The sequence below is a fragment of the Aedes albopictus genome, chromosome 3 (assembly GCF_035046485.1).
Source record: "Aedes albopictus strain Foshan chromosome 3, AalbF5, whole genome shotgun sequence".
Classification (NCBI taxonomy): domain Eukaryota; kingdom Metazoa; phylum Arthropoda; class Insecta; order Diptera; family Culicidae; genus Aedes; species Aedes albopictus.
This window is the reverse complement of record NC_085138.1, coordinates 413,660,281-413,686,695: the sequence shown is the minus strand read 5'-3', so window position 1 is coordinate 413,686,695 and position 26,415 is coordinate 413,660,281. Positions and strand designations below refer to the sequence as shown.

The following is a 26,415-nucleotide window of genomic DNA, read 5'->3' as shown; positions in this document are numbered from 1 at the left end:
CGGCTGGCTAACCAACCTACATCCCGAGCACTTATCGATCATCCGGACAATTGAATCATCCATTCCTGGCCACCAGCATGTACTTCTTAGACGTTGTTGCATTTTTGTTCGCCCGGGATGCCCTTCATGACCCAGTTCAAGCAGTCTCTGCCTAAGGCTTCGAGGTATAACGAGCTTACTACCCCGAACAACCATATCTCCAACTGTGCCGAATTCCAATCGAAACGCCTGATAAGGTTTCAACAGGTCATTAGCGTAGTTCCAAATTCCCTTTTCTAAACATTCCCTCAATGCTTGTATTTCAGGATCGTGCGAAGAAGCAACCTCAACTTCATGAACGTCGACGGCTGTATGTTCCACGACATTTCTTATGTACACATCGGAATCCGGATCGAACTCGTCGATCTCTGCAGGACGAGACAGACGCGATAGAGGGTCTGCAATATTAGACTTTCCCTTACGATAGACGATGTCATAGCTGAATGCTTGAAGCCGCAGGACCCAGCGCTCAATACGCAAACAAGGAGACGAAGTCGGAGTGAAGATCGATTCGAGGGGTTTGTGATCGGTTTCAAGCTCAAACCGTATCCCGAAAAGATAAATCTGGAATCGCTCCACAGCCCAAACTAAGGCCAAGGATTCCTTTTCCGTTTGCGCGTATCTACATTCCGTACTAGTTAGGCTTTTGCTAGCATAAGCGACGACTTTGGGATGACCTTCATGAAATTGAAGCAGCACCGCCCCTAATCCCACTGGTGACGCGTCCGCCACTACCCTGGTTTTAAGTCGGGGATCGAAGTGAGCAAGTGTCTCAATATTGCCAACCAGCCGAATGAGTTCGTTGAATGCAAGTTCCTGATCCCGTTCCCAGATGAAGGTCGAGTTACTCTTGATTAGTTCACGGAGCGGAAAGGAAATCGTCGCTAAGTTCGGAATAAAGGATCCCACGTAGTTTACGAGCCCTAGGAAACTACGAACTTCTTCACAGCTTATGGGTGGACGAAACGTTTGAATGGCTTCAATTTTCGTTTTAGAAGGTATCATCCCACTTTGGTTAAACCGCTGGCCAATAAATTCAATTTCGTCGAGCTTGAAAGCACACTTCGCTTGATTAAGAAGAATCCCGTATTCACCGAGTTTCTTGAGAACTTTCTGAAGAGCCGCGTCATGTTCTGCTTCAGACCTACCTGTGACAATAATATCATCGATAAAGTTCACCGTGTTCTCACAATCTGCCAGAATCTGTTCGAGAATCTTCTGGAACATCTCCGGTGCACACGAAATGCCGAAGACTAGACGCTTGTATCGAAAAAGTCCGCGGTGGGTTATGAAAGTCGTCAGATGCTTACTCTCATCGTCGAGCTGGAGTTGATGAAAGGCATCCTTAATATCGAGTCGGGAGAAATACTTTGCCCCATTCAACCTCCATCGTATGTCCTCGATCGTTGGCAACGGGTGTGTCTCACGGAGTATTGCCCTGTTCAACTGACGCATGTCAATACAGAGCCGGATATCTCCACTGTCTTTGACCACTATGACCATCGGTGACACCCAGCGGCTTGGTTCAGACACCTTTTCGATGATGTCCTTGAAAAGCAATTCATTTAACTTCTCATCTACCTTGTCCAACATCGGTAAAGGCAACCGTCGGAGACGCTGGGCAACGGGTTCTACCGACTTATCTATGGGGATACGAATTTTCACTCCACGGATGCAAGGGAATGCCCGGCAAGCTTCTACGTGATGAACCGATTCTCGCTGGCTGGGTAATCCGACAAGCAAAACACCTAATTGCTTCGCTGTTGTCTTACCTAGAAGTGGCTGTGGTCCGTTTTCCACGACATAAAACCGTGAGATTGCTTTTAGTTGTTTGTCCCCGTCCGGGATGATTATTTCTGCATCAAACATAGCGATTACTTTCAGGCAATCTGCTTGAGCATAAGCTTTGAACCTATATAGAAAATTAACCTACTTATTTACAAGTTCCAATACCTACAAAACTGGAGATTAATCAGCATTTTCTGGCTGAAAATCTGCTAACCAATCAAAATAAAAATTAAATTCATACCTTCGATCCGACTCCCGAACATCTCCAATAATGCCGACTCCGTTCTTCGTCATCGATTCCCACGTACGGTCGTCAATGATGTTAGACTGGACGCCCGAGTCAATCTGCATTTCTATCAGCACACCGCCGACTTTTGCCCAAATCAGTTCATCTGAATCGTTACCGGAAGACACCATCTCAACCAGTTCGAAACTCTCCTCTTCGTTCTCGCCCTCGATGGCGTGTATCTTCCGAGCGAATTGCATGGCTTTCTTCTTCGCCACTGGACCAGAACCAGCGGGAACTGTTGCTTCATATGGTCGTTTTAGAGAAGGGTTTCTGCTTGGTTTATTGCTGTGCATTTGTCTGCTTGATGATGCGTACACTGGGGAAGAATAGCAAGCCACGGCAAAATGACCCCGCTTGCCGCATTTCGCACATGTCTTATCACGAGCTGGGCAAGGCTGATGCCCGTGCGATCGGGCACAGAATTTGCAGGATGCCGCTACAAACTGCACGTTGTCCATCATTGGCCTACTTGGTTGCATCTGAACACCTCTTCCGCTCATCTGATCACTGGCTACTCGTGACGTTTCATACGCATTTACTTGCTTAACAAGCTCCTCCAGGGTGAGATCTTTCTCCTGAAGCAATTTCGCACGCAATTGATTTGGTACGAATTGGAGCATCTTGTCAACAATCGCAATACCAGAGCTCTCCGACGCCGTTCTTCCAAAGTTGCATTTTGTTCCATGAGCCTGTACCCGCATAAGAAACTTTTCCAATGTTTCTTCCGGCTCCGGTTTCATCGACCAAAACAGGAAACGTTCGTGGGCTTCGTGACGTTGGGGGGCGAAATAGTCGTCCAACTTTTTCATTGCCACCATGTAGGGATCAATCTCGTTCTCAGCATCCGCAGCCACGTCTGCTCCCGGTATGCTGAAAAATATCTCTTGGAGCTCAAACGACCCGCACGCCAGAAGCATATCTTTCTTTTCGGTTCCATCTTCTATTTTGGCAGCACGCAGACAGATTTCAAACCCTCGCTTCCATGTAATCCATTTATTCCTGCGGTCCGTCAAGGAGACTCCCACGACTGAAAACGGAGGTAGCTTAGAAAGCAACCGGTTTTCGTCCATCGCAAACAGCAGTTTTTCTCTCGTGGGTGAGTATTCTGTCGACTCACGAGCCTGTCTCACCGATCTGAAATTACCCTCCTTCAAATTAGTTCACCCAACAAAACAAATCTCTTTTTTTTTTTTTTGCTTACCAGCCGCAGCGTATATGACTCGAAAAATTCCGCTTCCACTATACGTTCTTTCTGTTCTCTTGACACAGAGCCAATTCTAGACGGACGCCGTGTCCGTATCCACCACTTGTTTTTTCCTACCGCTATCGTGACGCGGACCTTTCTGTTTACAAGACACAGAGCTTTATCACTTGGACTCTTCTGTTTACTAGACACAGACCAACGCGCAACTCACTGGTGAGGTCGGAGGTGCGGTTTTCTCATCGAGCTTTCCTCTCTGCTTTCTAGACGCAGGCCACCTCTCACACACACTCCTGTAAATGAATCGTGGTAAGAATCGAGATGTGAGCTTTTTTCCACTCCCATTGCGGTTTGATGCCGAATGTTTATTTTGCCTTTTCTTTTCAATAATCACTTTTATTGATGTGATTACTTACCGTAGTTATTCCTTGGGTACTAACGCACAAATAATCACCGAAAAACGTTAAAAAAAATCCAATCCTGTCGCCAATTTGTGATAGGGAAAGCACGCTAGATCAAACACGAGACCGCTTCACTGATTAGCTACCTTTATTATTCTTCTTCGTATGCTTACAGAGCTTTACCATAGATTGGTTACAGACCTATCACCACAAATATTAATAGAATTCCTGACATTAAAAAAAACATAGAACATCACTAAAAAAATGGCGAAGGATCTCCCGAGAAAACATTTTACAAGATTTGCCAAAGAAATAAAATAAAAAAATCCTAGTCCTAATGGAATTGCCGATGAAATTTTCAAAGGATACGCGAAAGCTGTTTAGTATCAAATTCCAAACATAGTGCAAAAAAAAACTTAAAGAAATTGCTGAAATGGATCCAAAGATATTATCGAAAAAATTTGCCAAATCCAAAGGAATTACTGAGAAATTTTCCAAAAAAATTAAATAAATTGCAGAATTATTTCCAAATAAATTGCCGGGAATATTCCCTGAGGCATAACCGAAAGGATGTTTTGCCGAAAACACAAATTTCTTCTTTGCGGGCTAATTTTTCCAGCGACGCAGTATATCATTATACTTAGAAGTTGAGGGTGGATCAGTATTTCCTTTTACAAAAAAAAAACACAGCAAAACAGCCTGGAAGCCACTGAAACTGGCACCCTCTAGGCACCCCCTAGGAAAAAATCCTAGATACGCCAATGAGCAGAGAGCAGCATCGGGTACGTGGAACGGAATCAACGGAACGAATAGTTCGACGAAAAGTGCAGAACGGTTTTAGAGGAGAAGAACACAGCTAGGGCGGTAATGCTGCAGCAAGGGACCCGACAGAACGTGGAACGTTACAAACAGAAGCGGAAACAGCAGACCCGCCTCTTTCGGGAGAAAAAGCGCCACCTGCAAAAAGCGGAGTGCGAAGAAATCGAACTGCTGTGCCGTTCCCAAGAAACACGGAAGTTCTACCAGAAGCTCAACGCATCCCGCAACGGCTTCGTGCCGCGAGCCAAAATGTACAGGGGTAAGGACGGAGGCCTCTTGACGGACGGACGTAAGGTGATCGAAAGGTGGAAGCTGAACTTCGATCAGCATCTGAATGGCGTGATGAACGTAGGCACGAGAGACCACGGCAACGGAGGAAACGACGACACCAGTGCAGCGGTGGACGGAAATGAACCAACTCCCACGCTGAGGGAAGTTAAGGATGCCATTCACCAGCTCAAAACCAACAAAGCAGCTGGTAAGGATGGTATCGAGGCTGATCTCATCAAGATGGACCCAGAAAAGTTGGCCACCTGTCTGCACCGGCTGATAGTCAGGACTGGGAAACCGAACTGCTACCGGAGGAGTGGAAGGAAGGGGTAATCTGCCCCATTCAAGGCGACCATTTGGAATGTGAGAACTTCAGAGCGATCACTATTTTGAATGCTACCTACAAAGTGCTATCCCAGATCATCTTCCGTCGTGTCACCTAAAACGAATGAGTTCGTGGGAAGTTATCAGGCTAGCTTCATCGACGGCCGATCGACAACAGATCAGATCTTCACGGTACGGCAAATTCTCCAGAAATGCCGCGAATACCAGGTCCCAACGCATCACCTGTTCATCGACTTCAAAGCGGCATACGACAGTATCAACCGCACAGAGCTAAGCAGAATCATGGACGAAAACGGCTTTCCTGGGAAGCTGACTAGACTGATTAAAGCAACGATGGACGGTGTGCAAAACTGTGTAAGGGTTTCGGATGAACTCTCTAGTTCATTCGAATCTCGTCGGTGTGGGGTATGAACAAAGCTGAGTAGCATTCCCCATGCGTGTATTTCCCCTAGCAAGCATCAGTGACAGCCAGCACCATGACGGGGTCGTCGTCAGTGTGATGCTGCCTTATTGACGAGTGGACTGTTGGCGGAGCAAGTCGCCATCACCGTGAGGTTCCGTATTATGCCAAGTGATTCTACTGCAGTTTGCTAAGATGGCTGGGAACGGATTGTTCCAGTGAGTTGCCCGGCATTCACATTGGCGATCCTGCCAGGAGTGCATCATAATCAATAACAAATAGGTAGAATCACTTGGCATAAAAACAGTGAGAGAAAACAAATCGTTTTGGTGTGTGAAGTGTGTGGTGGTGCTGCAAACACGGTGAAGTGGGTGTTGCAATTCTGCGGTTCCTGACGAAAGCTAGAGCGCGGAAAGTTTTTGTTTTTCCAATCGCGTTCTGTTTTAGCCTTGGTTCTAGCACAAACACATGAACAAAGGCGCGGTGACGTGGTTGATTTTTGTTGTCGACTGGTAGCACGCTGTGGATAGGTGGAAGGTCGATGATTGCATGAATGTTTCTGCATGTTCTTGCTCGGCATGGATGGTCGCGCTTTCGTTGATTCCTCGGATCGTACATGCTCGTGTTGTCGCTCGGTTGAACAGTAAATGCAAACAGGTTGATGTGCATGATGGTAGAGGTGTTTGACTATTGTGAATGTTGCCGTAAAATACTCGCGGCGTTGGTTGGTTGGGTTGGTTTTAGCTCGGGTTTTTTGGTTGGGCAAATTAATGGCGTGTCGAACCGCCGAAATTTTTTCTGCATAAGGAAAATGCAGGGACGTGTAATGAAAACCGTCCAAGGAAACGGCATTTTTAGATAACCGCCGAAAATTATTCTGCATAGAGAAAATGCAGGGACGTGTAGTGAAAACCGTCCAAGATAAAGGCGTTGTTGGATAACCGCCGAAAATTTTTCTGCATAAGGAAAATACAGGGACGTGAAATGAAATCCGTCCAAGGAAATGGCGTTATTGAAAAACTGCCGAAAATTGTTTGCATCAGGAAAATGCAGCGATGTGTAAAGAAACCCGTCTAAGGAAATGGCGTTGCATGATAACTGCCGAAAGCTGTGCGTGAGGAAAATTGTTACCGACAATAACGGCAACAATGGGAAGCCAAGTATTACCTTAAATGTTTGTTTTGTTTTGTTAGTTATTTTGCTGAAAATAAGAATAATAATAATAATAATAAAACTCGCTATAAAGATAAATGTTAGAAAAAAAACAGAAAAAAAATAAAAGTTGTTAGTATTGTTAGTGATAAAAAATGCTGTTTGGGAACCCCTGCTCCAATAGAAAACTCATATTCAAATTAGTTAAGAATTTCTAATGTATGCCCCCCGATGGAGTACTAGATTGGTTAGAAAGGGGAACAATATTTATATGTATGAACACGAAATCCGGGATGAAAAGACAGGTCAAAGGAGGATCAACGGAGGGGTGGGGGGGTAGAGGAAAAAGAGAAGATCTTGGATTTTGGAGGAGCAAACTGGGAAGGAGGAATCAAGGAGAGTCGTTTTCGGGATAGCAAGCGAACGAGAAGTTCGACAGAAGTGCTTGAGGAAGTATTGCGATGGTAATCTCCAAGACGGGCCACGTTACGAAGTTTGTGCGATTTTCGAAGTGACAAGTGCTCCAGCGTTCGGACTATTTTCGGACTGGCAAGTGCTCCAGATTCGCGGGTCAGTCATTACACACCCGAAACGTATTCTTTGGAATTAGCACCCGATCCATTGCTATCCAACATGAAGTTAACCGGACAAATCTTTCGGAACGGATCCACCCTACTCCGGTACGCGAGCCTCACCTTGTGATTACGGTGCACATCTCGTGAAGCACCACTGTCGATCTAGCCGCCCTCCGACGCGACGCCGTCGGCCACCAGACATGCTGTCGACCATCGGTTCCGAACCCATCCCTTCACCCGAAGCGCCACCGTCTCGGCGCTCGCTCCGGCTATCATCGTGTTGACGCCGACCACGTGCTCCGGCAGGTATGTCACCGTCTCCTCTCCCTCTACCTCACCGCAATGGGCCCCAACGAAGAAGATAAAAATGATGTTTGTAGATACTAACCCACACACCCAGATATCAATATAGTAGAATAGAAAATCAACTCAGTCCCTTTGGTTTCCAAAAGCGAGAGATTAATTCCCCTATAAGTCTGCTTGGCCTTTCCCTTGTTCGCTAAATTTCAGTTGGCAGGTAAGTGTAGGGTTGCTCAAGTTTCCCCCTGGTCAATGCCGACCCTGAGGTACTTTTTAAGGTGAGCTAGCCTGGGCGTATGGACGCCGATGCCACAGGATGCGTGGAGCGTCCCATCGGTAGTTACAAAATGTAGGGATGTGTAATGAAAACCGCCCATAAAAATTGCATATCGTAAAACAGTTTAAAATTCGAAGTACGCAATGAAAACATATCTACTGAAAATATGTTGTAGAACCTCTTTCGAATTCGTTTTGTAGAATCTATTTTCGTATAATGAAGGACATTTGGGTGTTATATATGGTCCATCTGTACCATCACATTGAAACATTGAAAATGGAGTTGTATGATATACGGAATCTTTAGTCTGATAAATCTCAAATTCGTTAATCTCTTGTTTTTTTTTTTTTTTTTTGACAAATAATTCTTACAAAATATGATCGTTTTCGTTGAATGCGTCGAATTTTCGCAATCGTGAATAACGATTGATTTGAGTGAGAGAAAAACAGGGCCGGCTACATAACGAGACGTGCGCTTGAAGGAGAGAAGACGCATCACCCAACTGCGTGTGTTGTACTTATTTTTATTGGAGCTCGGCAAAACCCCATAGATGATCGGTTAGCATTGCAAGTTCGCAATCAAATGATATAGGTTCGATATTAACAAAAGTGCGTTTACTAAACAAAAAAAGTAAATGTGGCCATTCGTCTTAATTCTTGTATCTTGAAGTGTATCTTGTTGCATTGGTGCTAGGGTAAATGTACCAATAGTGGTGCTATTAGTAGCTCCTTGTAGTAAAATAATTGAATAAAATTGATAGCACCACAAAATAAAAAGTCTGAAAACGTTAATCGGTAGTTTTTCATCAAAATTTGCTAGGAAAAATGTAAAAACCATTGTTTCTTTCAGTTTTTGCTAATAAATCACTTGCACCAACTATAGGTACACGGTTCCTATTATGGAGGTAAAATTTAACATTGGTTCCTATAGTGGCGCATCCCATTGAATTCTTATGGGACCCACCACTATAGGAACACTACCTCCACTATAGGTGCAAAGGAGCAAAAAAATTAAGGAAAATAATTGTTTAAAATAGGTTTTTCGGCAAATCCTGAACACAAAACTGAATTAATGTTATTAATGAGTTATGATGCATCTATGAAAAATGTCATTTGCAAGCTTTTTGGTCGAAATAGTGCTAAATTGGCTATACTACCACTATTGGTACTACCTCCACTAAGGGAGCTTTTACCCTATAAGGATGAAGAGAACGAAATTGAGGGTTTGAGCGTAAAAATAACAAGCCTGCTAGTAAGAAAACTTTTTTTTTTTTCGGAGAAGAGGGAGAATGTGGGGTATGAACAAAGCTGAGTAGCATTCCCCATGCGTGTATTTCCCCTAGCAAGCATCAGTGACAGCCAGCACCATGACGGGGTCGTCGTCAGTGTGATGCTGCCTTATTGACGAGTGGACTGTTGGCGGAGCAAGTCGCCATCACCGTGAGGTTCCGTATTATGCCAAGTGATTCTACTGCAGTTTACTAAGATGGCTGGGAACGGATTGTTCCAGTGAGTTGCCCGGCATTCACAGTCGGGGACTGCGACAAGGTGATGGACACTCATGCCTACACGGTAAAAATTCTGCACGCTGGATGGAAGGGAAAAATCCTTTAACTATTCAACGTCCCAATCAACATGATTGGAAATTCTTTTCCTTTTAAATCGCAATGCTGTCAGTTTTGATTTGAGAACCAAAACAAACCCACCGAAGAAATAAACTGAAAATCACTTCGATTTGCACTAATGCACAAAGCAATACAATCCAAAGGGAAAAGCTGTTGACTTGGTAATGACTGTTTTGGGTATGAAAGTAAATATAGATGACAGGTGGTAGAAAGTGTTGCGCTTCGATTCGCACCTCATCAACAGATGTGAAGTAGTGTAGTGGTAAAGCAGAAGACCGTGAATCTCAAGGTCCTGGTATTCGAATCTTGGTGTTGCGGGGGTACTTTTTTATTTTTTATTTTGAAATCAAAATATTGTCAACAATGAATTGAAGTGCACTTCCAGTAAAACTGGAGAGGCATTGGATGTTCTTTTTCAAATGATATTTAGATGATAACAAACTGTTTGGACAGTAGTGCGAATTCAAGTGCCAATCTGTTCATATCACAGTGCAGAATTTTTACCGTGTACTCTTCAACATCGCTCTGGAAGGTGTAATGCGACGAGCCGGACACAACAGCAGGGGAATGATTTTCACAAAATACGGTCAATTTGTGTGCTTTGCGGACGACATGGTCATTATTGCCAGAACATTTGGAACGGTGGCAGAGCTGTAGGCACCGTGTTACCCCGCTAATACGACAACGACTGTTGTCGAATAACCGGGGTAAACTTTTAATTTGACAAACTGGTCACCCCACGCTTATTGAATTTTGGCAACTCTATTCTTGTTTTTGTTTTGATCTTCGGATTTGTTATGAAACATAATTTCAACAGATATTGAGGTGATGCGAGTGAAAAGCTCGTTCTTTCTACGATTGTTGCCATCCTCAGTTCATTCCGGTTGGTCGTCAGGCGGTTTGTTGGGTGTCGAATAGCATCAACTCAGAACTTCCGGAATTAGCGGCTGCTGGAGGAGCTGCTGCGGGTGCGAGTATAAACGTAATATCAAACTGTTTTGCATTTACAGTGTACATCGCTGTGACATTTATTTATTAACTACATCCTCAGCATACGCTGTACAGACTGAGTAAACTAAGACTAAACATGTGTGAATACTCGATAAGCACAGAGGAATCACCCAAGCGCCAGCCACGCGTAACCACGTCTTACCTTGTCTGAGGCTGCAAGTCGAGTGTGAGGATAAGATGGCGGCTGCTTGCACCGTTGGCCTGCTGTGAATGGGTATCACTCACACACCCACAGTGCTGATCGTCGGGCGAACAGAGGAGAGATGTGGCATGGTTTCGCCCGTCTTAAGCATCTGTTACACTTTAATATTTATGGGCGAAACAGCCCTACACATTCCCCTTCCTCTCGAAAAAACAACATACTCAAGTTTCTTTCTTTATATCGTTGTTTAAACATTACTAATTCAGCCCATTAAACCACGAAACTATGAAAAACCGCATTTTCAACAAAATATATATCAGTTTTACTCTAATTTTTCATAACAACTACACACGACTGAATTTTATCGGTATGCTTATACTAAGTCTATCTATTTTACTGTTACCCCTCTATTTCCCCTGATTACTCTAGAGCACCATCGATTTTCGACGAACTGGGGTAAAACGGGATTCGATGAATATGATGCAATATATTTTTTTTTAATACGATTGTAATTCAAAACTAAGATTTTCTCTTTTCGACAAATGAAATTGCAATAACTTTTGTTTAGGCACTATTTTAATTTGATATAGAAACAATCGTTCGAAGTCGTGAGAAGAAATCAACTGAAGGTGCCGTTCAAGTAAGCGAGCAAGACATATGAAAACAAACATTGAACAAAACATGATTCAGGAATAATCCTCCTTTGTGACTTTGGATTTATTGAAGCTTATGAATGCTTTTATTTAGCTTAATGATGCGCAACAGAAAAAAAACATAGATTCAAATTTACTTCGCATGTGATTCAAGACGACTTCGATTTGGTGGTTCGACGATAATATTTATATGTACATACCGGATATACCGTACCAACTGTAAAAAACACTCCCAGAACACTTCTTCGGATTAGTCAACATGTTTTAACAATCAATCTCATCTTGAACGTAATTATTTATGATAAGATGATATTTTATTTCATTTCAAAGGTTATTTAATACAGTGGGTCAGCCTACCTTCTTTAATCAATAAACCTTGGTCAACCGCATACGACGATGCGCATCGTTTTAACACTGGGGTCTGACAATTGAAGGTGACAGCTCTACCAAAATAAAGAACAGCAAAAAAAGGTAAAAACGAGCGCAACCAAGAAATCGATCGATGTTTCGTCCTGGATGCTGCGGAAAAAAAGGTATAAATAAATGAAATTCAATTACATATCCTAATAAGTTTCTCATTTCAGGGAAAAGCAAATATTACCAGTGGTTTATTGGATGTGGCGTGGATTATCCAGCACCGATCGAACGTAATCTTTGAGGTGGCTAGGTGCTTTCCTCTTTCGTACGTCTCGCGCTGTCGTCGTTTGTGGCTTGGCTACAGCAGATGCACCAGCCGATTGATCCACGGTGCCAGATAACGCAGTATTTCTGGGCTCATCGTTGCAAGGATTGGCTGTCGGTTTCTTCGTTTCTTCGCGCCATACGTGCACCTTTTTGGTTTGAGACACATGTCGTCGAAGTTCCTGCCCAGTCTCGTCATTTAGCACCAAACTACCGTTCTTCTCGTGTTTGACAGTGTATGTTTTTGGGTGAAAACGAGTGTCACCTTTAGCACGGTTCTGCCGTTCTACTACCACCGTGTCACCAGGTTTTACCGTACATGGTTTGGCACCACGTCTGGCATCCTCTCGAATTTTGCCCGATATTTTTGACTGCCGATCGGAACTTTCCAACAACTTTTCGTCGAATGTCGCTTTGACACGCTGTAATAGTGGAAGTCCTCGTTTGACTTTACGTCCCAGCATGACTTCTTCCGGCGGTACACCTGTTACGCTATGAGAAGCGGCATTATGAGCGTTGACTGCCTCCCGAAGCTCATCGGCGAAGCTGCTGTTACCCGAGGACGCTGATGACATTGCCTTGTTAATCAATTTCATGTAGGATTCCACCATTCCATTTTGCTGCGGGAACAGTGGAGTTGAGAATATCGTCGTTATTCCTCGCTGAGCGCAATATCGCTTATAGTCATCGCCGTTGAATGGGGGACCATTATCCGATTTGATGAACTTTGGATACCCCTCTCGCTCGAAAACCGCTTCAAGTGTCCTGCTTGTACACTCGAAAGAAGTAGATTTCACGGGTTTTGCTATGAGATATCTGGATCTGTAGTCCACTAGTACCAAAATCGAAACGCCACCAAACTTTGCGTAGGGACCATTAAAATCAATAGCAATCATTTCCCAGACTGCGTTTGGAGCAAAGATTCTTTCCATCGGTGTTGTCTTTTCGGGTTTTCCGTTTAAGGTGCACATCTTGCAAGATTCCACCCAGTTTTGGACATCTTTGGAAATGTTCGGCCACCAGACGCGCTGTCTGACGATGCTTTTCATTTTGGAAGTTCGTGCGCTACCTGCAGTGCTCTAGTTTGAAGGCTTTCTGGTATAACGGCACACCCTGTTTTAACCACGATCCCGTCGCGAATGGTCAAGGTATCTTTAACCGACTTGTACTTTGGGATATCGACTGGCCATTTTCCGCTATTTATGGCGTGTGTTACTTTTTGAAGTGTTTCGTCGTCCGTTGTGGCCTTTCTAATGTCTTCTTCAGTGAGGAATTCTATGGCATTTGCTTCAAGACTGGCAAGTTCCCAAGGGCTTATCTCCTCTTCAAACGGACCGTCTTCTCCGCAATACAACCTTGATGAACTGTCAGCAATGTTATCGCGTCCTCGCACATACTCAACTTCATAATTGTATGGACTCAAACGAAGTGCCCAGCCATCAGCGCGAGTTAGGGCTCGCTTTGAATCCTCTCGTGATCTGTTTAGAATAAATGCCACACCTTGGGCGTCTGTTCGCAATGTAAACTGCCTTCCCAGAAGAAAATAAGAGAAATGTTCGACCGCCCACACTGCGCCCAGCGCTTCTCGCTGGTTTTGGGCATATTTTCTCTCGGTAGGGGTCAATGATTTGGACGCGAAGCTGATTATTCTCGGGGTTTGAGCGTTGTCCTCCTGAACCAGAACTGCTCCCAAGGCTACCGGTGATGCGTCGGTGTACAGAACTGTTTTATCGCTTTCGGAGAAATAACCAAGGGCTTTTGTGCAATCTACGATACGTTGCTTGATTAGGTTGAACGCTTCTCTTTGCTCCGAGTCCCATGACCAGGATTTTGCTGTAGCTATTGCCCACAGAGGACTGCATATATCTGCGAAGTTCGGTACGTGGGGGCTAATGTACGACGCCAACCCAAGAAAGCTTCGAAGCTCGGAAAGAGTACTTGGTTCTCGGAAATTGCGGATGCTTTTGATTTTATCCTCGTCGATGTGGAAGCCGTCTTCGTCCAGTTCATGTCCTAGGAACTTGATCCTGGTTTTGTTGAACTCGCATTTCTCATTGTTGAGGGTTAAGTTGTTTTCTTTCAGGATTAGCAGAACCCTGTCGACGGTTCTTTGAAGGTTTTCCATTGTGTCCGCGAAAATTAGAACATCGTCGATGTATACAATGATATTGTCGACATCTTTGAGTATTCGCATCATTTCGCGCTGGAAAACTTCAGGAGTGCAATTTACTCCGAACATGAGCCTTGTGAACCTGAACATTCCATCCTCGGTTAAAAAGGTGGTTAGGTCCCTCGACTCTTCTGCCAGGGTTAGATGGCAAAACGCGTTGCTCAAATCCAGCTTTGAGAAATATTTCGCTCCATACAATTTGACTTTCATCTCATCAATGAGAGGTAGTCTGAAATATTCTCGCTGTATCGCTCGGTTAGGTGCACGCATATTTACCACCAATCTAAAATCGTTTTTCCCTTTTGAAACCGCCGACATTCCTGAAATCCATGTGGGTGCCGAGGTAACTTTTTCGATAATTCCGCGGGCTTCCATTTCTAGTAGCCTACTCTTCGCGCTTTCTCTAGAAATGAGATCGAATGTATACGCTCAGTAATGGTGGATATATGTTTTCGCTATGTAACGTTCTTGTTTGCTTCAACTAAATAATTTGGAATTGCTTGTTAACTATGATTGTATCAATTTACCTGTAGGCTGCTGGCACGTTGTAATATGCATTCTTCACTGGAACAACTGTTTGATCGACATTGAATTTGACCATTACGCCAGGCATTTTTGGAAATTCCTTCTCGTCGTCCGTGACTTCACAGTTGTTTACTGAAGTTCCGATCTTTAGTAGCTCTAAATCGCTAGCTGCTGATCGTCCGAGTAGTGACCTGAGTCCCTTGCGAATGACGTAGAACATGGCCACGATGGGGGGCTTAGTACTATTTGACACGACGATCTCGGCGCGGAATGATTGCTCAACTTCCAGTGGTTCTCTCGATCCATACGCATGTATCCCTCGATTCACAATATCAACCGTTTCCAATTTCGCTTTGCCAGCTTTGAATTCGTGTTTTATGCGGTCCCAATCTTTCCCACATACAACATTCACGTCAGCGCCGGAATCGATAAGGAATCGGATCGGACTTGATGACCCCAAGCTACAGTCTATCAAGACATCTTCCAAGGATAGTGCATTGACGTACTAGAATGATTGAAACGCAATGTGATTATTGGTATGTATATTATCAACTCATTAAAACGAAATCGAATTCAAAATCAATCAATGTAAGGTTTTAATTTTTCAGTACCTGTTTCTCAACGTCACGTTCGTCATCTTGGTCATCATCTGGAGTATTCTCTCGCTTGAACCGGATTGCATTTACGCGTTTACCCCGACAGGCTGCTGCGAAGTGTCCCACCTTGCCACAATTGATGCATTTCTTGTCAATAGCAGGACACTTACCGGTTCTGTGCGACGTAAGATTGCACCGGGAACAACGTGATCGTCTCCCCTGACCTTGATCAATCTGCCGGCGCTTGGCATAAGGACCACGGATGGATTCGTCTGGATTTCTGCGTTTCCGATAATTATTCGATGAAGTCTGGCGCTCGACGTGGAACACATGACTATCGGGTGACTGTGATGTCTCAGCTTCATAAGCTTCGTCACGTGTAGCCGCCTGAACGATGAAATTGGTGTCATATCCATACGTTCTGCTTGCTTTGACGAGTTCCTTATTGCGCAACCCCTTCAGCAATTGTGCCCTCACGAAGCGATCCTGATCTTCACTGCTGTATCCACACAATCTGACCTTGCACATTAGCCGTGCATGATAAGCAACAGCGGACTCGTCTTTCATTTGTTTCATGGACGAAAACGCCTCATGTTCTGCTGCTGTATCAGTCATTCCTCGGAAATAGCCTTGGATGTTCGCAACGAACGTTTTGTAGCAGTTGGGGTCGGACAGGTTTGGGCGCAGTTTAGCAGCTCTGACTATCTCCTGGAGGTCGGGACCCATCGAAAGGAACAAAAGCTGCGTTCTCTTTGCAGGGTCATTGGCGTTGCTTAACAATGCGGCGATCTCGAAATTTTCAATATATCTGTTCCATTCCTCCCACATCTTATTCGCAGGGACGCCGGATGGAAATGGCTTGATATTGTCCCACCGGACAATGGATGAATTTCTCTCCGTGGTCGTATTATCGAGCGGAACGCTCCAGCTTGACTCTGCGTCTTGGCGAGATGATGTTGGACGATTGTGAGGCTGTAAAGATTTCATGGCTGAGGCCATAGACTCGAGCACTTTTTCAATCCGGTCCATTCGTTCGTTTGTAGTTTCGTCATTCGATGTTTTCGGGGTTGGCTGCTGCTGTGTCTCAACACCGTTCGAGTTTGCCTTCGTAGTATTCAGCCAGGGTGGAGCGAAAGTGCGATGCAGTGTTGATTCAAGACCGGGTCCATCGTCAGTTTCCTCATCAGATTCAATGTCCGGAGCTCGGTCCGGAGAATCGTTGCTTCCAGATGATTTGTCGCTGCCTGTTTCATTTACGTCAGAATCGCTGCTTTCAGTGTCACTGCTCTCGGAATCACTGCTCTCAGAGCTGGTGTTTTCGGGTTCAGTACTGGCGGAACCGTTGCCTTTGTTCGTGGTATCGGTGGTTTCGTCGTGCTCAACTGTCCCGAGTCCTGGATTCGTTCCTTCCGCTTGCGTTTCCGTTGTCGAATTCATGCCGTTGTCGTCTTCTTCCGCCCGTTCGGTGGGTCGCACGTATTTCCCTTTGTCCATCACGTTTCGTTGTCGGATTTACTTTCAGACCGTCGTATTTTCGTAGTGGTGTACAACTTGTCTGAAATCAATACATATAGCATACGTTAAGTTGTATTCGTGTTTGCCCGTTGTGACGTTTATTGTGTGCGTGTAGATTATTTGTGAATCGTTTTTTTCGTCATTGCATGTAATGGGAATAATAGCTTTGCTGCAGGGAAGCCTTAGCGGATGTCCCATGCCGCTCGAGGTTGCTTTTTATTTAAAGTTGGTTCAGGCAGTTGTCCCAAACCGCTTTTATTATCTCGTTCGATTTCGTATTCGTGCATTCGATGCAGTTCGATTGCGCTGCGGCAGTCCCATGCCGCAAATAATAGCGAAATTTGGCACTAAGTACACGTTTTGGATTGAATCTCACAATGCACTTACACGATTTTAGCACAATTTCACAATTACTGTATTTGTTGTATGCACTTGAGTGATTCCTCTACCTTTTGTGCAAAATTTCCAGTTTTGCTGCTGTCCAGATTGGAGCAACACCTGGCAGGAAAGCCATTGTGAATACTCGATAAGCACAGAGGAATCACCCAAGCGCCAGCCACGCGTAACCACGTCTTACCTTGTCTGAGGCTGCAAGTCGAGTGTGAGGATAAGATGGCGGCTGCTTGCACCGTTGGCCTGCTGTGAATGGGTATCACTCACACACCCACAGTGCTGATCGTCGGGCGAACAGAGGAGAGATGTGGCATGGTTTCGCCCGTCTTAAGCATCTGTTACACTTTAATATTTATGGGCGAAACAGCCCTACACAACATGTACGTTTCTAATTCACTCAGCGAAGTAAACTACCGAAATTCATCAAAATACCTTATGAAATTTAGCCATAACTGTAAAGTATGGATGCCATAAGAATACCTTATGAAAATTGAGCATGCTAATTATGACCTAATTACATAAGATAAACTTATGAAAAGAGCAGAAAAATCACAAAATGATGCAGACTGGAATCGATCCATGAACGTCGAGATCACTGAGCTCGTGCCCAGCCCCCGCGGCTATCGACGCTTGAGAATAACGTGTTGCTAAATGTGTATAAAAGCCAAACTGTGAGTCGATTCTGCGTCATAGGCCGACCTCATGAAAATCGTTTCAGTCGTTATGAATTGTTTAAAGGCCATTTCATAAGTTAGACCTTATGATAATCTTAGGTTTATTTGCCTGAGTGTACTACACACCTAGAAAAAATCATGTAATTTTAAGTGTCCTGAACCTGACATATACGAGCATCTTCAAAAACACAAATTTAGAGGTTTAAACATTTAAATTTCGTGCAAATTTCAGAATTTCTAAGTGTGTAGTTTTAAATCTATCTCTGCTAACATTAAAATCGAAATCACTGACATTTAACAAATTATAACACACTTCTAAAGGATGATTCTGACCAAACACGGTACGATGCCTATTGACCAAGAACAAGGAACGAGAACGGGTACGACGCACAGGAACGAGGAAGCTAGCTTGTGTAGTAGATCAGGGCAGTCGACTCGATTACATAAAATGTCGTAAGCGAACATTCTCCGAAGGAATACTCGGCGCGCTTGTAAATTTTCAAGCTTGATCAGCTCACATCGGTGCTCGTAAGGGGGCAGCCTCATCGGATCATTCCAAGGAAGTCTTCGTAAAGCAAAGCGCAAAAAGCAACGCTGCACTTCAGACTCTAGTTTAATTTAAAAACACTTCACTAATACTTTACTTTTGCAAAAGAAAATAAAAAATGAATAACTCTTTTAAAGAAAAACTAGAAAGGACGAGCAAATTCCTTTTAATTCTACTACTGTGCTTATCTTCGGACAGATAGGCTGCACTCTCTCAATACGTGCTATATGCGTGTTATGGTATGGTGCCCATATCTGAGCCGCGTATTCTAGAAGACTACGAACAACAGAGCAATAGACAGTCTTCAATGCGTACACGTCACGGAACTCAAACGCGCTCCGGCGGATGAAGCCCAACACTGCGAAGGCCTTGGCAGTAGTCATCGTGGTGTGCTCGTTGAAATCAAGCTTACTATCCATCGTCACTCCCAGGTCATTAATGGAGGAAACACGTTCGAAGCCGACACCGTTTGCTGTGTAGCGAAAATTAAATTGCCTTCGAGTTTTGTTAAAGCTTATTACTTTATACTTCGACTTTTAATTCGACATAGCAGCAAAGCGAAGCAGCAAAGGTCGGACTGGTGGTGAATGCCTCAAAAAAAAGTGCATGCTGGTAAGCGGGACCGAACACGACCGGAACCGTCTGGGTAGTAATCTGACGATAGACAGGGATACCTTCGAGGCGGTGGAGGATTTCGTCTATCTCGGACTCTGATCCTTACTGACGGCTGACAACAACGTGAGTCGTGAAATTCGAAGGTGCATCATCAACGGAAGTCGGGCCTACTACGGACTCCAGAAGAAGCTGCGGTCTAAAAAGATTCACCCACAAACCAAATGCACCATGTACAAAACGCTAACAAAACCGGTGGTCCTCTACGGACACGAGACATGGACGCGATGCTCGAAGGGGACCTGCAAGCACTCGGTGTTTTTGAGCGACGCGTGCTAAGGACGATCTTCGGCGGCGTGCAGGAGAACGGTGTGTGGCGGAGAAGGATGAACCACGAGCTCGCTGCACTTTACGGCGAACACAGTATCCAGAAGGTGGCCAAAGCCGGAAGGATACGGTGGGCAGGTCATGTTGCAAGAATGCCGGACAACAACCCTGCAAATTTGGTATTCACGACAGATCCGGTTGGCACAAGAAGGCGTGGAGAGAGCGCAGAGAGCGATGGGTGGATCAGGTGGATCATGACTTGGCGAGCATCGGGCGTGACCGAAGATAGAGATCGACAGCCACAAACCGAGTGTTGTGGCGTACTAATTGTTGATCATGTATTTTCTTTAATATGATTTTGAACAAGTAAATCTATGTATGTATGCAAGCAGTTTATGAAAGTAGGTTTTTGGAAAGTATATATTTCAGGCCAACACCTTTTCGTAGCTGTACCTTTTCACCACGTTCTCCCTCTTTCAACGAGAGTGGTAAACGTAAAGCTCTCGAGCGAAATTTGGTGCGCGGTTCGTTTCTTTCCTTTCTCGGTCCCGTCCGGCCCGGTGCGGTCGGGACCTAACCGGTGTTGTATAGTAGTAAGCGGGTATTACGAGCCAAAATGGTAGTAAAAGTGATATTTACGCTCGCTCATCGGATCGCAGACATCGGGCAGGGCGCGAGAGAGCGCTCTATCTGAATGAGGAGAGCGCGGTTTCGAGCGAGTTGAATGGAAAAAAAAATGAGCGCGGTGGAAAGTGGGAATTCAACAAACATGCTGGTGACGGAGTAAGAACTACGTACGCGTTCTAGATTGACGATGCGATGCATTGGAACGTAGGGTAGGTTGGAAGATTGTGAGCTGAGTTGTGCATAATGGATAGTGGAAAGATTAGCTATGTTTGGGTGCTGATAACAATGCTTATAAATGCTGGTTCCCATCTTATAATTCTATCAACGAAATGATAAATATGTTAGAATTCGTCCTAACAGACTTAATAAGACAACAATTCTCTAAGTTTTCTTCGATGTCATCAGGCATAATGGCCTCAAGCATAAAACGCAGACTTTCGATTGATACCACCTTAAAACTGAATGGTTTTCCGGCGAAACTACTTAGGCTGATACGCGCAACGCTGGATGGATCAAAATCAAGTATTCGGATCGCGGACGAAGTGTCTACGTCGTTTGTGACCCGGGATGGATTGAAGCAGGGGGATGCTCTTTCAAATTTATTGTTCAACATTCCGCTCGAAGGAGCGATTAGGAGGTCAGGCGTGCAGAGGAATGGCTCTATCATCACACGGTCGCACATGCTCCTCGGTTTTGCGGACAATATTGATCTCAACGGCATCGATCGTAGGGCAGTGGAGGAAGCTTATGCTCATCTGAAGAGAGAGACAGCGAGGATAGGCTTGATGATTAACTCTACCAAGTCTATGAAGTACATGATAGCGGGTAGAGACAGAAGCAGGCCTAGTGGTGCTAGTGCTGAGGCAGTGATTGATGGGGATGTGTTTGAAGTTGTTGAAGAATTTGTTTAGCTTGGAACACTTGTGACATGTGACAATGACGTTTCTCGTGAAGTGAAAAGGCGTATTGCAGCTGCGAATAGGGCCTTTTACGGATTGCGAAGCCAGCTTAGGTCCCGTAACTTGCAAACGCAAACAAAATTCGCTCTGTATAAGACGCTGTTTCTTCCGGTTGCCCTCTACGATCACGAAGCGGGGACGTTAAAGGAAGTAGACCGGAAAGCTTTTGGAGTTTTTGAGCGCAAAGCGCTGCGGACAATTCTCGGTGGGAAACAAGAAAATGAAGTGTGGTGCAGACGCATGAATCACGAGTTGCACCAAATGTACGAAGATGCGAATATTTTGGAACGTCTAAAATACGGCAGACTTCGGTGGGCTGGACACGTAGTGCGAATGTCGGAAGAAAGAATAGCGAAAACAATATTCAGCAGAGAACCCGGGTAAAGGTAGGCGACTTCGTGGGCAGCCGCGAACTCGCTGGCTGTACGCGGTTGAAGAAGATCTACGATCCCTACACGTTCGGGGAAACTGGAGGAACATCGCCCAAGACCAACGAAGATGGTGCTCTACTATACGCTCGGCGTTGAAGTAAAGTTACTTTGTAGCCAACAAGGTATGAAGGTAGCCTGTGAAAATCGACATATCGCATCGAGGAGATAGGTGATATCAACATGTAACGAGGTGAAATGTATGCAAATTGAAGGGACCGATCAAACCATCGAAATAGGGAGAGATATCGAGACGTAGAACATTGAGACCAGGAGAGTCGACTGTATTTGGCCTTGAGATGGAATAATTGGATACTAATTAAGACACCATGAAAAAATATCTGCGCTTCATCTTGAAAATCCATACCCTGGCCAATGCGTGCACAGCATCCTTCTTGTCGAAAGGGGACACGACATCATCCATCAAACATTTTCATCTTTAAGAAGACGCACGTGGATGGACAAGCCGCGATTCGGAAGCTGCAACCCTCAAATACTGAACATAATACACAAAAGATGGAAATCGCCTCGAGGTGTGTTAATACTCTTGCCACCAGCATACATGATGATTTGGCTGTTGTGATTAGATCCAGCCAAGCGGAATCATCCTCTTGGTTTTCGTTTTTCTAAAAACCCTTTCAGAACGGGTTGCATCACACTGAAATGGTTTAGAGCAGCGAAATTGAAGAGTTTGAGCGCTGCATATATGTAGCACAAATTCGGGATAGGGTAGCTCACACTTATATGAAAAACAAAAATTTTGAAAATATACCAAGTCTTACCTCCGGATTCAGCTGTTTTGGACTGCCAGAAGCTACGTTTAAAATTACAATAAAATCGGTCAAGCCTAAGAGGGAACTCATTTTAAGGAAAATAACTTTAGCGTGTATTCCACTCCACTAAATTCTTTTACTATGATAGAATGATGTGCTATGATATGCTTCCTCATAACGAAAATAGGTTACCAAAGGTCGAAAATACTAATTAAAAGCCTTTCGCGTTTCACCATTATTACTTTTGATCTTCTGTCCTTAAATCATACGATCCAAAAAAGCGTAGCAAAAATCGGATTTTTTTTCCACATTGCCAATAAAACGAGTTCACCAATTTAAGCAATCAATCTTTTCATCAGCAGAAGTATCTCATACACTGTTGTTATCAACTAGATTCGAACACCATCTTAGACGACATATGTAGAAATACAATTAACGACAAGATTAATAACACAAAACAAGCTCACCAAACTATCTGATGTATTATTCCCTTCTTGTCAGTACCAGTTGAACAAAATTATTAATAGAATTCAATTTTGAAATCTTAATATACAACCACGCGTGCATCTTGGAGATCATAGTTAAATTAAGTAACACTTTTAGGGGGAAGATGGGTTATCGAAAGTTCTAATCATAAAATCTGCACGAAAACTGTTACATTTAGTTTAAAAATAGACTTGTAAAGGATGACATCACGTGATTGACCACATGTCATCTTCAATCAATGGTCCCCTCCTTGGACATATGTACCCTGGTTGAAGAGCCTTTCGTTGTTGTCCATCGGATTAGACCTGTGTACAACGACATCGTCCTCTCGGAAGAAAAGAAAACAATTTTCTAGAAAATTAATTCCTTTTATGCAAGCCAGCTCGACCGTCTATCTGTCTGCCTGTCTAGTTCCATCCTTTAACTTGCTAGGCTTGCTGCTCCCGGCGCGGCGTGGTGTTGAGGGTCCTCCAAGTGTATGTCAAAAAGATTAAAATCTAATTTAGGAGTCTTTTCATCATTTCTTCTCGATTCAAGCGGCGCTCGGCGGTGACCGAGCGACTGGGGAGATTTGCTCAAGAAGACGGTCAACTCTTCAACGACGTAGAGGTGGTTCGTACGTACCTTGCGTCACCCGTACAACAAGAAGGGTATATTCGGGTAATTGCTCAAGAGAATAGACGACACACGGCGCGCGGAGGACATTGCTGCTTCTTTTCAACGTTTTTCGTTGGTTTTATTTACGACATTCTCCTAGACACGCGGAAACAACCATCACCGACTGTCTGAGGGGACGAAACACGAGAATCTCTTCCTGTTTGGTCTGGGCGACTCCCTTCGGTAAACAACGGCAGTTACAACGCATAATAATGGGCGTGGGGAATTGGAGTTAAATGAGCAGTTGGGGTACAACAAAAAACCTGATAGATTGGCTCAACGGATGGAACGAAAAACTGTCGAAGGTTCGTCTGTCTTTCTCTTAGCAGAGGGAACGCTTTATCCCAAACTCCCCAGAAGCCTTGACATGATTCGAAAAATAAGTACACAAGAAAAGTGCGGAAGATTTTTGTCCTAATCTTCGTTGTTTTTTATTCTATTTCTCCTTAGTGCACTGTGCACGATAATAGAGAAGAAGACGCGAAGAAGCTGTTCCCCTTTTTTCGCGCTGAAGATGCCATTGTGTAATTAATTTTATTTAAGTTTCAATAGACACTGTGTCAGATTTTATGGCTCATTCATGCGCCAGTGGGTAGGGTTGTTTTGCCAATTTTCAACTCGGGTTCATTATTTACTTCGTTTCCATTCAAAGTTGATTTTCCAGTTTTTCATTGTTCACTTAACACGCGATAAATCTACAATTATCGCTATTATGATCATGTTGTATTGAAAGAAATAGCATGGAACGAGCTCACCAATATACAATTTATCCTAATACCAATCAAAGATGCAAACTTTGTTGAAGCAAAATTCAATGATGAATTGTATTTGGTGAGCTTGTTCCATGAAATTTATTTCAATGCAAATTGATCACAATGCGATGCTTGGAGAAACTTTGGTGAGTTCATTTAATACTTAGGCTCAGTGTACCAGTTATGGCTATAGTACCTCAAATTCGCCATAGTTGATTTTCAACCTTTAAAGATGCAAATCAACAAAAAAAAATCGTGAACAACAGATCACGATCACAAAAGATGGTTGCAATCATTCAAACTTCACAATATGCTCAAATTATGATAGAAATAAATCATTTTCCTTAACTTTTCGGCCTCCTTGCACCCTATTTCGCCATAGTGTACCAGTTATGGCAACTCCCATAAGGAATGCATGTAAATAGTGCGAAGTGGAACCCAAATTAACAAATGTGTCCATAACTGGTACAGGGTTCCTATTATTGGCACACGCCGTAATAAATACTAAAAGTAGTTTTGGCTCGGTTTTTATATTTTTCCTGTAAAGTATGAAAACTAATCAATCATTTGACTTATTGTTTACATTGGTCGGTCTTCTTCTTATTTTTGTAGAAATAGTTTTCCTTAGGTGGTGCGATAACTGGTACAGGCACCCTATTTTAATTTTCAACTTTGAGGTACGGTTGTTTGAGTGAGTGATTCAATATATTTAACGTTACAGAAGCTTCCCTATTTAAAGGAAGAATAACAAATTTCTGAGCTCTGCTTATTAAATTTTATCTTTAATCATATAAGACTCTAATTTTGGGCCCTGGGACTGCTCGGTTCTGGAATAGTACCGGCTTAAGCCCCAGACAGCTGGTCTAAGCCGCGGCCGTCTACGGGGTGGGTCTCCAAAACCTCTTTTAGTCCCAGGTCTCAGGGCGTCTGGCGTGGGGAGGTTTTCGGAGCGCGAGGGACCTAAATAATTTAATTTCGGTGAAATGAAATGTGCTTTTAATGAAACTTACAGAAAGATGATGGTCAACGATGGTGCACGGTTGTGCGTCGTCCGTCGATCCGGCGGATGAACGTCGATAGAGGGTCGATGCTTGGCGGTCTGGGATCGACCGGGCTGCGTACTCCACCGGCGGCACGTGGAAGTTGAGCGCTAGCGGGCGTCTTGTGGCCCGCTGTGCCGACCGCTTTGGCGTTGGTCGGAGGAACAGGGATGGTGTAGGCCGGAGATAGGTAGCCGGGTTGCCCTTCGGTATCTGGTCTGGGGCCACGTGGACGGTGATCGATAGGGGCGGCTGGCTTGACTTGGATCGAAGAATCCGGCAGCTGACGGAGCTGGCAGAGAGCGGAGCGTAGGAACAGGGTGCGGAATGGCTCACTGGGGCTTTCGATATCCGGCTCGGCGACTCGGGGACGGCTCTCGGCTGTGACGGCCGATTTGATCCCGATTGAAAACTCCGAGATGACGGAGGACGGTGCGTAGTAGCCGGGTATGGATTCCCGGAGACACTTCCCCAACGAAGCAAAACTTGGCAGCACCCGGGCGTTTGCCCTTCCGATGGACGAAGTCGACGGTGCGTCTGTCCGGAATGGAGTCCTTCTGGCCACGGTGCGTCTCCGACAGGTTTATCACCGGGAGATTTAGGTAGGTTTCTGGGCCACACGGGTACTCCAAGGTACAAAAACTTTAGCACGTCGGAAAACTTAAGGGCCACTTTGAAGCCACGCGGGAAATCACATCTAGTGTAACAAATACGGTATGCACCACTATCTGCTTTCATCAGCGCCCACAACTTGACTCCCCACCACCGCGCTCTCAATCTCCTACTCGACCGCTCGTTGGGAGCTCAGCCACCCACAGAAACGCGCGTTTCGCACTTCCTCCTAATTTGCGCTACCTTGCTTTGTGGGTACCATTGGAGGTGACTCTCCCACCTGGGCTTTGTGTAGACCATCCATCGTAAAATTCAAATGCACCGTTTCACAAAACTAAACTTCACAAACAGTATCCCTACTTTCTCGCACTCAGGGCATTAAGAAATAGGCAAGATGTTACCCGCCGGTAACAATCATGCTTGGGGATATAGAATGTAATAAATTTATCGAAATATCGGTCCTAATCCTAATCTATATTTGGTGGACTCTTTCATCCAACGAATTTGCGTCACAACATGTAACCTGATCTGCATTCCTTTCTTTTATCCAAATCAGTTTTCTAATGCATGTCTGCATTAGTGTCTAAAAATAGCAAGGAATGAGCTCACCAAATTATCTTATTTCATTTTTTTATGATCCTGACCTTCCAGAAAGCAGACAGTTACAAAGTTCCCAGCCCACTCTGCCACCTCACCCATATCCATGTGGCACAGCAGGACGATGACGATTACGCGTCAAAGCAAAAGATCTAACC

At 44.4% G+C, this 26,415-nt stretch overlaps 3 protein-coding genes across 3 annotated transcripts in view; 1 reads left to right on the top strand and 2 right to left on the bottom strand.

Moving 5' to 3' along the window:
* LOC109431575 (titin) overlaps positions 1-26,415 on the top strand; it is a 146,331-nt gene that overhangs the window by 111,108 nt on the left and 8,808 nt on the right. The gene's annotated exons all lie outside the window — the stretch shown is intronic.
* On the bottom strand, positions 11,152-13,003 carry LOC134292005 (uncharacterized protein K02A2.6-like). The gene is made up of 2 exons (XM_062860626.1): positions 11,888-13,003; positions 11,152-11,805 (listed from the first exon to the last, which is right to left on the bottom strand). The coding sequence occupies exon 1, from the start codon at positions 12,936-12,938 to the stop codon at positions 11,895-11,897; it is 1,044 nt and encodes a 347-aa protein (XP_062716610.1). The 5' UTR covers positions 12,939-13,003; the 3' UTR covers positions 11,152-11,805; positions 11,888-11,894.
* LOC109425963 (uncharacterized) lies at positions 14,260-17,190 on the bottom strand. Its single transcript, XM_062860625.1, has 2 exons — positions 15,274-17,190; positions 14,260-15,167 (listed from the first exon to the last, which is right to left on the bottom strand). Exons 1-2 carry the CDS (start codon positions 16,750-16,752, stop codon positions 14,661-14,663), a joined length of 1,986 nt encoding a protein of 661 aa, XP_062716609.1. The 5' UTR covers positions 16,753-17,190; the 3' UTR covers positions 14,260-14,660.

Coding starts and splice junctions, on each gene's coding strand:
- LOC134292005 (XM_062860626.1), bottom strand. CDS start 12,938: ATGTGCACCTTAAACGGAAAACCCGAAAAGACAACACCGATGGAAAGA.
- LOC109425963 (XM_062860625.1), bottom strand. CDS start 16,752: ATGGACAAAGGGAAATACGTGCGACCCACCGAACGGGCGGAAGAAGAC. Junction 15,168..15,273: donor AACGTGACGTTGAGAAACAG/GTACTGAAAAAT, acceptor CAATCATTCTAG/TACGTCAATGCACTATCCTT.